This window comes from Phyllopteryx taeniolatus, chromosome 3, assembly GCF_024500385.1.
Source record: "Phyllopteryx taeniolatus isolate TA_2022b chromosome 3, UOR_Ptae_1.2, whole genome shotgun sequence".
Lineage (NCBI taxonomy): Eukaryota > Metazoa > Chordata > Actinopteri > Syngnathiformes > Syngnathidae > Phyllopteryx > Phyllopteryx taeniolatus.
Window position 1 is genome coordinate 22974460 of NC_084504.1, and position 16828 is coordinate 22991287.

The 16828-nt window shown below is 42.5% G+C and overlaps 1 protein-coding gene across 5 annotated transcripts in view; it reads left to right on the plus strand.

Annotated features, from left to right (window-relative positions):
* The window catches only part of sh2b3 (SH2B adaptor protein 3), a 62017-nt gene that overhangs the window by 22382 nt on the left and 22807 nt on the right, over window positions 1–16828 (plus strand). For all 5 annotated transcript variants that reach the window (XM_061767710.1, XM_061767708.1, XM_061767713.1 and 2 more), the window contains one exon: window positions 1506–2666. In XM_061767710.1, the coding sequence (XP_061623694.1) occupies window positions 1533–2666 (1134 nt within the window). In that variant the 5' untranslated portion in view covers window positions 1506–1532. The remainder of the gene's footprint in view (window positions 1–1505; window positions 2667–16828) is intronic.

Consider the following 16828-nt stretch of genomic DNA (forward strand, 5'->3'; position numbering starts at 1 on the left):
TCTCGGTCACATCCTACCTGTGGGGCATAGCCTCTAATCACATTATACTTAACACCCTCAATTTCAAGTTTCAGCCTCATCACTCGATCTGATACTCTTTTCACCTCCAAGACATTCTTAGCCAACTCTTCTTTTAAAATAACCCCGACTCCATTTCTCTTCCCATCTACACGATGGTAAAATAATTTAAACCCTGCCCCTAAACTTCTAGCCTTACTGCCTTGCCACCAGGTCTCCTGGACACACAATATATCAACCTTTCTCCTTATCATCATGTCAACCAACTCCCGAGGTTTTCCTGCCATTGTCCCAACATTCAAAGTCCCCACATTCAGTTCTAGGCTCTGTGCTTTCCTCTTCTCTTTCTGCCGAAAAACCCGCTTTCCACCTCTTCTTCTTCTTCGACCCAGAGTAGCGGAATTTCCACCGGCACCCTGCAGGTTGACGGCGCCGGTGGCGGACGTTGTTAACCAGGGCCATGACCGATCCGGTATGGAATTCTTTGGATGAACGCTCATATTTGTTTGGCAAAGTTTTAAGTCGGATGCCCTTCCTGACACAACCCTCTGCATTTATCCGGGCTTGGGACCGACTTAGAGTTTGCACTGGCTTGTGCTCCCCATAGGGCTGCATTAAAAGGGCAAATAGTATCTAGTGTGAAAATATGCACACCATGTAGTATACACCATGTGATACTTCTAAATGTTGCCAAGACTAATCAACACGCCCCCATTACGGCCCTGCTCCAGCGAGCGCTTCATCGTAAAGCCAAAGGGCCAAGTGTGTGGTCTGTGCACTTGTTGGTGGGGTTGCGCCTTGAAATGGGTCATGTGTCAACACCCGAGCACAGATGGTGGAGCCGGCAGTGTGGTTGATTGAGAAATTTTCCAACCATACTTCCTTCGTCAGACCTCATTCAGTGTCTGTCTCAATGACTTATTACTGTGTTCATTCATTTCACATACTTGACCTTTTGCAATCGGCGCGGGGGAATTTAGAACAGATTTAATTATTGTAATTGCTTCCACTCCTCCATCTCCTCGTTTTTGTTCTCAATGTCGTTTATCTCCTTTCTGGAGAGATTTCCGCACATCCTTTTGCTTATGATTCCGTTGATTCCAAGATTGAGACCAATGATTGAAACCAATGTCTCTTTAGCTAACTGGTGGCCTGGATTAACTTTCTTTTTTTTCTGTGCAGACTTGTGTAATCCAATTCTGTTTGAGAGAGACTGGAGATAAAATTAGACTTTGGATGTGCCTTAACAAAGTTTCAAGTGTTTGAAAGAAATGCTTTGACTGGATTCCTTTTTTAGTACTCAGGTTCTTGCACAACACTCAGCATTATCTCAATTTGCTCATAGCTACATTTCCATATATCTCTGTTTTGTAACCACCCCCATCCATCCATCCCTTCCCTCCCTATTGATCAATTTTTCACTTTTCAACACTTCTTTATTTGTCATTCTCTTTTAGTTAGTTCCTTCTGTGTTTGCTTCTCTGCAGTGATTCTCAACCGGTCTGGTTACTGCAATGAATGGTAACACATTCCATCCAGTCAGCACCACCGCGACAGTAGGAGGCAGCCCAGGCGTGGTGGCACCCCCACGAGGCTGGAGGGAGTTCTGCGAGCTGCATGCCATCGCCACAGCACGGCAACTTGCAGGACACTACCGGAACTTCGCCAGGGAGCGCCCCCAGCATGACGTTCTCCCGCCAGAGACGTTTTCCAAGCAGTTCACCGACATCTTCCAGCAGCACTTCAGCTGTGAGGTCGACAAGGATGGCACGCCTCTCCAGCAGAGCACCTGCTCCACCGCTCCTGGCAACACTACCAGCACCAGTCCGGCGGTTCCTCCGGTTTCATCGCAGACCATGATCAGTCGATTACGAATCACCGCTTTGTCCGGGGTGCAGGACTACCGGGAGGCGGGTCGACAAACTGGAGGAGCCGCTCTCTTTGCCGTGGTGTCGCCGAAAGTGGAGCCGGTCGTGGCGAGCAGGGAGCAAGAGCAGCCTCTGCGTTGCACGGCGGGAAACCCCTGTTCAGGAAACCCGGTGCTGCTCAGGGGCTTGACCCGTACATTCGGCAGCGGGTCATTATTGTTCCGTAGCCGTAGTAACGAGGAGCTGTCTGGCACAGACGGTCGACAAGTAGCCAACCCTTCAGCTTCGGGTCCATCACATGACGTCACACACTTCTCTGTCAGTCAGATTCGGCAGTCTGTCAGACGACTTTTTAAGAAACGGCCACTTCCCAGGCCGCCCTCGTCCCAGGACCTGTCTGCCAACAACCTCACCCATTCGCTCACCTGCCCCGCTAGCAGTGCGGCCTTCACATCTGAGCAAACATTACCCTCTTCTTCCACACAAACACCCTCTTTGCTCAACTCTGAAGCCACGCCTCCGGCATCGTCACCGCTCTCTGGAGTAGCCTTCAATTTCCTGGATCGTTTCCGTTGGTTACGCGGCGGGAGCATGAGGCAGAGGAGATCAGAGGTCAGCAGCTGCTGTAAAGAGGGCCAGCTAAGGTACTTGCAAGTTGACGACACCATTTCAGACTCTCTGCCGCGATGGCAGCGCTGCCGCCTGCTGGTCAGGAGGATCAGGGACACTGAAGGCGGAGGAGGCGAGGGCTACCAGTTGGAGCTTTATGATCCTCCAAAGGTACAAACACAGTCACACACACAAAAATTGACTGACTGCTTAGCTCATATTATGCTTGCACATGCACCATGAAATCCATGCCTGCAATAGATCCCAGCAATTGTTGAGAGTCAGCTTGTATAAGAGAGGATGTATCCTAAATCAGGAGCAGCGTAACCCAGAAAGGTTTTTTAGTTTTTTTGCCTGTGTCAGTACACAAAATAGCAGCAGTTTCCACTACCTTATAATATAACACACACAAAATCCAGCTCTCACACACACAGCACAACACACACAGGGGCACGGTCTTTTCCTGCATCCAGCTGTTTTTGTCGCAGGGGTATCCCCCATCCTTTTTCAAATCATCTCCAGTTTCCTTTGTCCCTTGTTTGTTTTCCTAAGTGAATGAAGTGCAATGATTTTTGCCTTGTGACCAAACAAGAGCAGAGCTATTTTGGCATTTATGTTCACATTTATTTGGTATCCCTTTTTCTCTTCTGCCTTCAGTAACTGATTTAGCATTTTAACTAACACCCACTCAGTGCTCTATGATGTTGAAGAAGCTGTGGATTTCATCAAACCGATTGAACATTAGAACATCCAGAGTTCTGCAATGCTCTTTGACTTCCTTTTGTTCTAATTCCAAATGGAAATAAAGTTTTTCATTTCACAGCAGCGCTAACTGTCACATAATAAAACCGTTATTGCATGTTTAAAAGTAAAGTTTTAACATTCTTAACAGCAACACCAAGTATAAAAAGAAGTTCTTCCTTTATCATCACGAATCGATCAAATGCTCTCACGAGCCAAGACCGAGGAGCGGGGGTTTGCTGACCCCTGCTTTACTTGCTCACTGAGCTGAGGTCTCTCCTGATATGGGGACTTTCTCACGCAATATGATGACGGTTTTAAACTCCTTCTTGGTCATATACTGCGGAGATACCACTTAATTTTAATCAATCTTCTGGGCGTTTACACAAAACTCATCAGTGCACTCCATAAATGTATTTCACACACATAGTGTAGCTTATTAGTCTTAGAACCTGGGTCAAGAAACCAGAGGAAACAGAGTGGCTATATTGATCAGAACTAGTTTGCGCTCAGGCGGCAAGGTGGCCGACTGGTTAGAGCGTCAGCCTCACAGTTCTGAGGTGCGGGGTTCAATCCCCGTCCCCGCCTGTGTGGAGTTTGCATGTTCTCCCCGTGCCTGCGTGGGTTTTCTCCGGGCACTCCGGTTTCCTCCCACATCCCAAAAACGTGCATTAATTGGAGACTCTAAATTGCCCGTAGGCATGACTGTGTGTGCGAATGGTTGTTAGTTTCTATGTGCCCTGCGATTGGCTGGCAACCAGTTCAGGGTGTACCCCCCCCTCCTGCCCGAAGACAGCTGGGATAGGCTCCAGCACGCCCGCGACCCGAGTGAGGAGAAGCGGCTCAGAAAATGGATGGATGGATAGTTTGCGCTCATGTCCCCGATTACTGTCACACACTTCCTCGTTATGCGGTCTATTGTTATGCATATATGTAACAGCGTTTCACCACTTTAGCACTTTTACTGTATGCTGAATTACTTCAAAGAATATGTGAGAATTCATGTCCTCTTGCACTCTGGTGAGTAGAAACACCTCCCACGCTGCTTCCTGTTTGTTTGGGGCTTACTTCAGCCACATGCTCTCCAAGTGTTTACATGTGACTCCGTTCGGACTCTAATACGAAAGTCACGTTCATGCGTCAGGTTTTTGGCTGAATAAACAAGCTTGAGGTTGCACACCTTGAAGTAGCACAGTGCATCACAGTCACATCAGCAGTCTTTTTTTTTCTTTCTTTCTTTACTCATGCATGAGCTCGTGTTTGGCTCCCAGCGTAATGGGAGAAAACACTGCAATTTTTCAAGTCGGTCCAGCTGCAAGGCAGCTCGTGTTTGCACACCCACTCCCCTAGGAGCTCAGAACCAGTAATCAAAGTGGCTCACTTGACTATTGTCCCAGCCACAGCCATCTGTAAGGTCACTGGAAACAGGGCTCCATCTCGCCTCTGGGTGTGTGCCAGTTTGTATCCTGGCCCACACACTTACGCTAGGTCAATGAGAAAGAGGTTGCATGTGTGTGCTTGGTAGTATTTTATATTTAGAAGCCCTCAACCTCTCTGCCAGCTGCGAGGCCGACCGCATGCTTGAAGTAATTGACTTAATGATAGGGCCGAAGCTGCGCATGTGCCCGCGCATACGTGTGCGTTTGTTCACCGCGGCGAAGGCCCTGGCAGGATTTTGCCCACTCCACTGCAACGCCAAAAGCATCAGGGTTCTCTCACTTTATGTTTGTGCACGTGTGTGGAATCTTGGCAGGGCAGAGCGTTAAGGGCCCCGAGAATGGCCTTAAAAGGAAGGAGAGCTGTTCACTATCATGCACACAATTTAAGGCTTGTGAGGAAAATTTGTTTGCCAAACTCTTTTTCTTTTTAATCTTCCAATAAATCTGAGGACTTTCGCAGTGTATGAGCACAAATACGGCAATAAAAACTATATCCGGTTTTAGTGACTTGTATTTATATCTTTGCTATGTCTTTTGTGTGAAACGGTATTATCAGCTAACTCATTTAGCTAAAAGAAGAAGCTGCTTTGGAACTGATAATGTAGTTCCAGCCATGACGCACCTGCAACAAGTCCAGAGAATTGATCGGAAAATGCAATAATCTCACCAGATGATGTCTGATTACACAGCCTGAGGTGACAATTGGGTTAAAATGTAATGGCAACAGTAAATAAAAGTGCATCAAGTGTGCTTTTGTCAATGTAGGCAAAACCGAAGACTGTTTCACTTCTGCATTGTCTAAATTGAAGGCCACATAATGGAACATTGCATTGTGTAATGAAAGTATGTGGCCTCAACAGTACTTACATCTATTTCCCATAGGATCCATCCATCCATTTCCTGAACCACTTATCCTCACTAGGGTCGCGGGCATGCTGGAGCCCATCCTAGCTGACTTCGGGCGAAAGGCGGACTACACCCTGAACTGGTCGCCAGTCAGTCACAGGGCAACACGGACAACCATTTGCACTCACATTCACACCGTCACTGAGTGGGAACTGAACCCACGCCTGCACCAAAGTCAGGCGAGTGTACCACTACACCGTCAGTGATTCCTGTAGAATAAAATGGAAAATGAATTTATAAGTACCAGAGTCAAATTGAGTCAAAGTTATTAATAGTACAGGCAAAGATTTAAGGAACATTTTAATGCAAATAAAAAAAACAACAACAACAAATAAAACACGACACACAGTGTGAATCGACTCAAGTTTAGCTGTCTTAATGATATTTTTTTTTCTTTTACTTTTATATTTATTGTCAAGTCAGCACGGTCAACGAGTGGTTACCACAACTGCATGTCCACAGTTCAGGGTTCGAATCTCGACTTCAGCCTGCCAGTGTGGCATTTACGTGTTCTCAATTTGCTTGCGTGGGTTTTTTCCGGGTACTCTGGCTTCCTCCCGTATTCCAAAAACATGATGTTAGGTCCAATGTAGACTTTAAATTGTTCATCATGGGTGTAAAATGTGAGTGTGAATACTTTTTTTGTCTATACAGTATGCCCTGCGATTGCCCGGTGACTAATATGCCTCTTTCCCAATATCAGCTGGGTTAGGCTCCAGCTCACCAATGACCCTAATGAGAACAAGAGGTAGGGATGGATGGATATTATCGCCACCCATATTGTACTGAGCAGCCAGGACAGACATCTGTGTCCCACTTTTCTTCTTTGTAATAAATTCCAATTATGGTTCTGTGGTTTCTGTCAAATTTTCCTGTGGTGGTATCTTTTAAAAAAGCAAAACACGTTTTTGTGAGATGTATCTCTTTGTCCATTTTCTATAGTATTTTGTCCTCATTGGGATCACAGTTGAGCTGGAACTCATCCCAGCTGACTCTTGGGCGAGAGGTGGGGGACACCCTGTACTGGTCGCCAGCCAATTGGAGGGATTTTTGTGAGATTCCTGTACTTCTATTATTAGCCAACCAGAGAGGAGTAAACATTCTCCAATACTGACAATCTGGATGTGCCATGTAATTAGCCAACCCTCTGTTAATTTGACCAAAACATATATTTTTCAATGCCCCTACAATGGTTTATCTGTGTGAACCCTGGAGCAATAACCAAAGTAATTTCTTTATCACGACTACTGTAATTAGTCGGTCATTAAAGCAGGTTTAAGGTCCGTTTTTCTTCTGCATGTGTGATGACAAAACAGTTAGGCCAAAGATGCTTCCCTGCAGAAGTGAATCTTGTCATTTCAGCTGAAAGGACGGAAGTCAGGACAAAGACATTACTGACGCCAACATATCGTCGCCGTCAGTAGCTTCAGTATCTTGAAGAGAATAAACTGACCCCCGCAACCTGCATACAATTTACATTTCGTTCCTCTCAGTTTTAGATTAATTGGTCCGTGCCTCTCGGAGCAAATGTGCGACATGAACTCGCTGCAGTTTCTTTAGCGTGTTTAGCCTTGAGATTGTCGTCTGTCAGATTTTGACTCGCTCCCTCTGCAGCACGAACGCTCGTTCCTTTCATCTGATGCGCTCGCACGTACAAAAAAAGGCTGCCGACAAGCTCAGAATGTTGCCAGGAAAGTTGCGGTGTCGCTCCCTTCCAAAAGTCACTTTAGTTCCCACAGACGGCTGAAAGTCTCACAGCGGATATGTTTCCTCAGACCTCCTGTAGGCTTCGTCCTAATCACATCTCAGCTGTGTGTGTGTGTATGTTCCAGCTTTTCTCGTCTTAATCTTTCCCACATGGTTTCTCTTCATGCTTTGTTCTTGACTTGTCATTCGCTGTCTGTCCGTGTTGTCTTCCGCACTTATTTTATGTCCTCCTGTATAGTGGCGGCATATTGGAGCCAATTAGACTGGCATGGTACCTTCTCTTAATGCTCTAGTGTCGAGACAAAAAAAGATTCTAAGCGACTGCGCAAATTTGGAGTAGCTCTAGCAATGCTATGGGCAGGATGACTGGAAAATGGGTCATACATTAACACTGCAACCTCTGATGTTGATCTGATCTGGGATGCTCGCTGACCTGTTAGTTGATCAGAGTTCTAATAATCGCCTCATTTTATAAAAAATATGTTGTATAATAAACATAATATAACTGGTGGACGCACAGGATATAGGAAACTGGAGATGAGACTATTGCTAAAGGTGAGTTGACTCAGGTGTCATAGAAGTGTAAAAAGAAGTGAACCTCTGTATTGTAAAATTAGAATAGAGTTACACTTCTCACCCCTAAAGGGCAGTTAAAGGTGAGTCTACCATATTGCACTTTTTAGCGTGTAAAATAACCAGCTGCATAACAAAACTTAAAATAACTTATGCATCCTTCACGGTAATGACTGGACTGCTTGTGCATGGGAGGTTATAATTATCGTAACATCTATGCTAATTTCCGTTTGCCTGTTTTTGGAGTTTTGCATTATATGTTAGGAATAATCTACCACACTTCCGTTAGAGGAAATTGCATGGTTTGTTTGAACATTCTGGTCTTTAAATAGGCAACATTCAATTTTCTTTTGTTTTATGTGTCAGTTTTACAGTAAACTTCAACTTGGAGTGACAAACAGCTTGGAGCAAGCACACTTGGCCTCTTATTTGGAGAACTGTGTGGGCGAGTAAGGAATTCAATGTTTAAAGAGTGTTGGAGGGGTAAAACGATTTTTTAAAATATGGTCTTTCTACATCTATCGCAGAGTTTCACCTATTGCGGGTGGGTCGGGAACGTATCCCAGCCATAAATGGAGCTTGTAGCCCTTTAAGGTCTTGGACATGGTAGCGTTTTATGTGACTTTTCAATATTTTCCCCAAAATTTTGGCTGTATTAAAGAATCAGAATCATCCTTATTTGCCAAGTATGTCCAAAAACACACAAGGAATTTGTCTTCGGTAGTTGGAGCCGCTCTAGTACGACAACAGACAGTCAATTGACAGAGAAGACTTTGGAGACAGAAAGACATTGACAAAAAAAAACAAAAAACAGTCACTGAGCAGTAAAGGGTTGCTAGTTATCTGGTAATGCCGGTACATTTTATTTATTTATTTTTTTGACAATTGTCCAAAAAGATGCAGTGTCCTCTAGCAGTTGGAGCAGTTCGAATGACTAATTTTGCAATAGTCCGGTGCAATTCTAAAGAGGATGTGATTCAACTTTAAAGACTCCATTGTAGTTGCGGGTGTGCTTTTCCACACACCTATGCAGAGGTTAAGAAAAGGCATTCTTAGCATAAGTGGAAAGTAGTTTTTGATCAGCCCGACTGCCTAGTCTATCTGTTGCGTATTACTTGTGCTTTAGTCTCTCATTTTGCAACATGCAGCATTATGCCTGGATCAGACTACAAGACAAATTTGGTCTTTCACGATCGCATGTCAGACTACTGCCATAGAATTTTGCCGTATATTGGTCAGAAAGTGGAAACACTGCACGACATGTATTCCGATACCACCGCATCTCGATAACAACAATGGATGCATTGTGTTGGGGGGAAAAAAGAATAAAAAGAGAAAAAGCGCACCGGTGCTCGGGAGTGGGCTGTCCATTCAACAGGAGCTTGAGGTATATTCACATACTTTTAATACAATGCGGCTCGCAAGCAGGCAACATTTTGTTATGTAGCCTAGCAAGCTAGTGCTAGCACTAACGTTTGTATGTAAAAAAGCCGGCGTTCTGTCCAGTCAAGCTCTAAATCTTCAGTAAACATTGGTTTGTGCGCGTGAATAAATATTGACAACGGTGCCCAAGAATGCTGACAACGGTAAGCACGGGAGGCGATGCGGCGGTCACAAAACACAATCCTATTGGTTGACGTCAAGGTTCGCTGTCGTAGAGTTGTCGTTGATGTCACACTACACGGAAGATATCCCAAAAATCAAACATGCTTGACTTCATTTTGGTGTCGTACGACTATCGTAGGGCCAACTCGTTGGTCGTGGGTTATATCACAGTACAAGACATAAATATGACAAAATATGTCTGGGAAATCGCCCACGATAGCTAATCGGGCCAATATCGGGGCTAAAATCCTGTAGTCTGATCTAGGCATAAATTTGCCCCTCATCACATTCCACAAATAAAGCTCTCCGCACACATGGGCCCAGTCAGCTGTACCAGAAACCAAATGGAAGCAGTCGAGAAGAGACACAGGAAATGCAACAGTGAGAGACATGAGAGACACAGGCGGCAGGCAGCGCTAAGATAGGAAAGCCAGGAAAAGGAAGGGGAACGACTTGGGTGTCTGTTTTGAAGTGTTGAATTGTTGCCTTTAGCTAAAGCTTTGAACAAGTCTTGCATAATCTTATCTCACAGAAGGCTCTCTTGTATTTCAGTGTTGATATTATTACCTAAATGTTGGATTGATATCTAAGGCTCACTTGACCTTTTACTTGTCAATAGTGCTTGTGTAGAAAATGACTGGTCCGGGGGCTACCTCTGTGAGCTAGCCAAGAAAATTGGCGACACATGCACTTTGTTTCGTGCCTGGACTATTGCATCAGAATGGAAAAAGTCGTTGGTAAAGTTCTCGCCAATATCAGCCAAAGAAAAGTGACGTGATGAGTCGAGATGTGGCGAGCAATTACACTTCAAAGGAATGTCATATTTTGCTTCATTTGATTTCATTGAGTCACAACCTCTCGAACCTCCGCAAAATTGCTCTCACAACTATGACTGAGCTGGGATCTTAAGTTCAACTGGTGAAAATGCCTTAAAAGTGCGTGTCTTTCAGTTTGCATGTGTGTTTTGGTGTGACAAAAATCAAGAGAAACATCTAAAGGAAGTGAAGTGGTTAGAGTCATGTGGTCAAGATGCTTGTCAGATCTCACTGTCGTTTCTTTCGAGTGTCTCTTTTTGCAGGAGTGGGTTGTCAAGCTGTCTGCCTTTTTAATGTGTAAACGCATGCCCTTGCTTGTTTCATCTATTTTTTATTAATTCGGTTTAATTTCTTCTTTTGTGTGGTTGTGTGCTAACCTAGGACCAAAACACCAGTGAAACACAACCCTCCCAAGTTCCATGTGGAAAGCCCTCACAAAGCAAAGCTGTGCAACAGCCTCAATCAGCCATTTTCCTTTGACCTTATTTACATGCAGACAAACATGAAAATGCCTCAAAGCACTAATAATTACTAAGTCCTTAACTATACAATATCAAAACCAAAAATCGCGATACTCTATGATACAAACCTGTGTTGCCTTTGAAATTGCAGAACCACAAAACGCCCCTTCCTACTCCCAGAGTGTGTGTGTGTTCAATCCAGAATAGATAAAGCCATCTGAGAGCACAGTGCTAGCAAACTTAATATAATTAGTATTATGTTAATACTAGAGATTGGACTCGCCACCTAATGCCCCAATGGCTATTGGCATTGACAGTAGTGAATGACTAGCGAATAACAATAAAATTGTTACTCTTTGTACTTCCAAAGTAAAGACGTCATTGTCCAACAAATGAAAAATCCATTTTGATTATTGAAAACTATATATAGCCCCCTGGTTAAGACCTGGTCGCATTTTTTGCGGGGGGGGGGGGTTGCAGATTCTTTTTCACAACACCAGAGAAGACAGCTGCCGCATTTTAGCTGACGCGTTTTAGCAACAGCTTTTCCCTCCAGAAAAATCTGTTGCCAAAATGTTTTTTTTTCCAGTTTGAAATGGCTTACTTTAACCAGGATCCCTCGCCGCATCACGGCTGTGGTCTGTTGTATGCCGGTCTCAGTCCTGTAAAATGTGTAAATACTAAGCCAGCTAGTTAACTTAGCTGCTAGTTAGCGGTAGCTGGCTATGTCTCATCAGTCATCTGCCACAATATGTTGAATGAATCTTGCATAACTTCATCCAATTCATCTACCATAAACATCCGTGCAGCTCCTCATGGCCATCGTAGCTCTAGTTAATACATACAAGGAAGTTCTCGTTAAGACATACAAGGGAAACCATAAGTTGTACAAGTTGGAGTTCAACCAAAAATGTTCTCATGTCTCTAAAGTTGTGTGTATATTTGCCTATTCCTTTTCATATTCACTTGGTACACTATTCTTTCATCGTGAGGTAGCTGCGTAATCCCTGTGTAAGGCCTGCTCCTCTCGTTCGCTCAGGTTTCCATTACATTGGTGTCAATTATTTATTATTGTGTGCCTCTCACTTGTAACAGAATGTTTAAGAATCGCCATTGCCAGTGGAACGTATTTGCCTCTCACAGCAAACTGCCTTTTAAACATTTTGGCAGAGTTTGAACTTGGATAGTCACGTTTGGCATTGGCGCTGGTGTGGAAAATGTTATCACGGCTTGATCTCACTCCCAATGCAGGCTAGCTTCTGGCTCAGCTGAACCTGGGAAGTGAAGTCAGGAAGAGCAGAATTGCATTACAATGTTTGTTCAAACAGGAAAGAAAGGATCGAGGGGTGAACCTCTCCCTTCATCAAAAAACACTGACACCACATTCTCATGCCTTTTGGTTTGTTTTAATGGAAATATTATCAGAATTTTAATAGGGGATTTGCAGTTTTTGATCACCTTTCCTTGATCTAAAAATCGAGGAAATACAGTCAATTCATATATACAGTGCTTAGCAAATGTATTAAAGTTAGATTATCCAGCATAAAGAAGTGCTTTGGTGCGGACTTCAGTGAGCTCTCGATGTTATACCATTTTTAACAAGAATGAGTGAATTGAGCTGGCTCACTGGGCTTCTCTCAGAAGTCAGAAGTTAATCAAACACATAATTCAAACCTTCAACAATTATTTGTGCTTTACTCTTTTTTCAATGAATCAATGAAATTGATAAAAATCAATAATTGAAAGTGTTGGCAATGAATTTCGTTATCGATTTGTTGCGTCATGTGATTATGACAGTCTACCTGTGCCTTATTGAATGTGTGCCTTGTTGATTGCCAATAGTATTGCAGTTCCTGATGTGTGCGACTTGGGGTGTTAGGGGCAGTGTGGCGCACACATACAGATAACACAACTTCATCAGATAAAAGACCAGAAGAAGTCGCGCTTGAACGGCATTAAATGTAACTCGTTTTTCACAGAGTAGGAAGAATATATGCCCCGTGAGTTTTCTTTTTCATCTTTCTGTGTATCCTGGTGCAGAGTTTGTGTGAATATTGGTTATTTGGAGTTATATTAGTACTGCAAATTTGGCGCTAGTTCCTGTCAATAGTTTTGCATTGCGTGTTAGTGTTAGTTGGCGATGTTTGTAAAATGAAGTATGCGTTGTATTAAAATATAAGTGATTAATTATTTTTGCTGTGTGTTTAGTTTCACAGTCAACTTCAACTGGAGTGTCAATAAACAGCTTGAAGCCAGCAAAGTTGGACTATTTATATGGACTGTTAGATATCTGGCAAACTTCAGTGCGTTTAAATGTATTGGTATTTAGCAGATTTGTATGTATATGTACACACAATAACAAGTATTGAAGCCATAATTAATGATTATGATAAAAGAGTCATGATTATGTTGTGCAATTGCACACTATGCAGAATTATTTTACACCTATTACATAAAATACTGCAATAACTATTCCCGGTTATATTCTTGACATCATTTTTAAAATATGGAAATTCAGACAAATTGTTTTGGAAGTGAGATTCTATAGGTTGGCAGCTCTGCAGCCGTAGCCATGAATGTGTTTTTACTAATAATTGCCATAATAATTTATTTTCGTGTTTCAGTTTTCCGCCCTGGTTACCTCATTTTCGTTTTTTGCTTTCGGCCAAGAATTTCTATGTGGGTGCATGATTATTTTTTTTTTAATTAGTCATATTTTTTTTACTTTAGGAGCTCTAGGATGTTCATGCAACACTGTATATCATGTTTTCTACGTATGTTGTACGAAGCTGTTGTTTTCAGACACAATGGCAACACTTCAAATTGTCCCTCACAAAATGTTGTTGTCTTTATTGAGCAGTAGCATTGCACGTTGTTGTCACACAAACACATACCCTTAACAAACACATTTGTCACATGTGGACACACGCAAGCGACTTCCGCAATTCTGTGGGGTGAATTGTATGAAGAAAAGTTCCTTTCTGGAACGATGACGAGGATGTTCCATGCTGGCATATGTGCGCAATAAAATGAAAAGTTTATGGCAGCTTATGTCAATGCCACGAATCTTTCCGGGCAAAACTTGTCCTGAGTATGAAAAGACAGACATCATAAGGTTAAATGAGTATTCTTTTTTTAATTTTCTGCTATTTGTCTACATTGTTAATGCTGTGCTCACATTCACACAATCCGTTTATCTTCCATTCTTCTCTCATTTGTCCTGGATGGACCTCTAATCCTCTACCAAAATGTTCCAAAATGATGCCACCGAATTGATTCCACAGGGTGGAGGTGCGAGACGCTGGTTGTCTTCCAAGTTTCTTTTCATTACAAACTGTGTAATGTATAAGAACATTCATTAGTTCCAGGCACAAACTGTCGGCCTCATAAAACTTTTACAAACTCAGATTATTTTAATTTTTTTTAAAGTAACATTTTAAAATTCACACATGCTCGTATGAAAACTGAATAAATTTCAAAAATAAATTGCAGTGGCGCCTTGAGATATGAGTGACCGTGTTTAAAATATGAGCTGTCGTTCGGCTGACTTGACAGTATGTAGACCGACAATGAAACAATACCCACAGGTGTATATTCTTTATCCTTTATGAAAACTGTCTTATATTACTGCTAAATAAAGTTGAGTTGAGCTTACGGAGTCAGTCTTGAAACTCTTCTTCGTGTGTCTATATCTGTATTGTACTTCCCCCAGGTGGCCAAGGCGTACACACTCGAAGGAGCAGCACAATGCCCAATAAATTGAAGCAAAAGAATTAACAAAAACTGTTTAATTTTTCACATTCCATTTAATTATGTCATTACTGTGTTTTTATAAAGTACAATATTATAGAGTGCTATTCTTTTTTATTATTATTAAAAACACATCATAAATATTTTCCGTTGTTTTGGGAGGCTAAAAGAGATTGATGACATTTCCTTTAATTTCCCTGGGGAAAGATGATGTTTACAAATTAATGCATATCTCAAGGCACCACTGCAAAACTACTCACCAAAGACATCTAATGGAGAGTGTTGAGAGTTATGTGTTATTTTCTGTCTGTCAAAAAAGGTAAAGAAAAGTACAAAGGTGTTTTTTTTCGTTTGCCTTTTGAGGTCTGTTTTCCTAGAAAATGTTGGTTGTTGCACGACTATTTGGGAATTCCTCTTGGAAGGCTCTATTGTATTGTATTTTATATTAGCGTTGTCACTTGAGTGATATCCTGGCATTGTCTTAACAGGATAATTAACATAAAGACACCTGTTTTTACACTATTTTTACGATATGCTCGCATCATTATCATCCTCATCCTCTTGGTGGTTGTATTTGAGCCAAAGATCTTGAATTGTATGACATCGTCTTTCGAGCATCTCTGGTAATACCACAGCTAGTTCACTGAAGGGCAGCTGAGTTGGCTTCTGTGAATCTTTTGTTCTTTTTCAGCTTCTGCATTTTTCACCTGCGTTTCTCAGAAGTGTACAGAGAAGCGAACTGACACATTTATTTATCCATTTTGACCGATTTCCTAGAACACGCTCCTTGATCAGTTTTGCGAGCCCAGCACTCATAAGTATTTTTTTGTACGCGTCTGTGTGTGCATGTGTGTTTTTCAAAAGTAAATAAATGTGCATTCTGTCGCCACATCCTCCACCCTGCCGCAGATGGAGGTGATAGTGAATATGATGAGCTCTAAAGCTGTCTTGGATGCCACAGTGGAGATGTGTTTTTCAAATATACTCACGAGACTCTTGATTGGGTCCAATTTAATGAGAGCCCATGGAATAGTTGTGTCAAACAAACCTGTTTTTACAAAGATAGTCATATTCAGTTTTTTATTGACACAATCAGAGCGATACTCTTCATTTAACAATATGCTTAATTCTGCGGTTGTAGTTTTCAGCCTAAAAAACAAGTGAGTATGCAGTCTGGAGATGTTTTAAGTAACATTGTAACAATCTTAACTGTTGTACAAGTACAATAGAACTCTATAATACATTAAAATAAAACCAAAATAAAGTAAAACTACCGGTACTCTCCTTTTGATGCCACCTGACTGATGTTTACTTCATTTCAATGGGAAGAGAAGATTTGACATACACGTGTTCTGAGATACGACCATAGTCACTGAATAAATTAAACTTGTATGTTAGGGCACCAGTGTAGTCCTGTATAAGTGCAAAATAAAAAATAAAAAAAATTGATAGGGAGCCTGGTGAATTAGTAGTTAGCACGTCGTTGTAAGAATAAGTCTCCTTGATAACCCCTTTGAGCTTGGGGAAGAGGGGAAAAAATCACACAGCGCAAAGTCGTGTGAGTAGGGAGGTTGCTCCAGCACGGCTATGTTCTTCTCAACCAGCAACTGTGGGATGTTCATAGCATTGTTGGCAGGCGCGTTGTCATGGTTAAGTAGCCACGAGTTGTCCTGCCGCAGCAAACGCTGCAGGATCTTTTTGTGGATGTGCTGGTTGATCATCTGGCCCTCAGAAATATGAGACACCAATGCTGGAAGCTTTTTGACACACCTTGCACATATGTATTCAGATTGCATCGCCTCCATAGAAAGAACTCTGTTGAAGCACCTGCAGTTAAATTTATTGATCATATTGTACTGCGCAACCAGACACCTGGACTTTTGAGGCATAATTTTTTCCAGAAAATTCTGATTGAACTCCAAATTATACAACTTTTGGGGTGTTCAATTTACATGTTCCACTGTATAGTTTGAACAATGTGGAGTATCTTTAGCCTTGTAAAAACAAACACAGCAACATTCTCCTCTTGACCCCTGGGAAGCACTGACAGATGTGTCGATTACGACGTTTAAGGTCAAGGTCTCCTCAGCCCCCAGCGGATAGTGTCATACAGCGCGTGCGCACACACACTCAAATATATATATATATATATATATATATATATATATATATATATATACACACACACACACACACACACCGGCACCCTGGACAGTGTAGGCCACAGCACCCCTCATAGGGATTGCGGAATGCTGCATGTCAGTCAGTTACCATGGCAATGGCCTTGCGAGAGGGACCCTGGGAATGTCATCTTGGACTCCTAACATCCTGTGTGT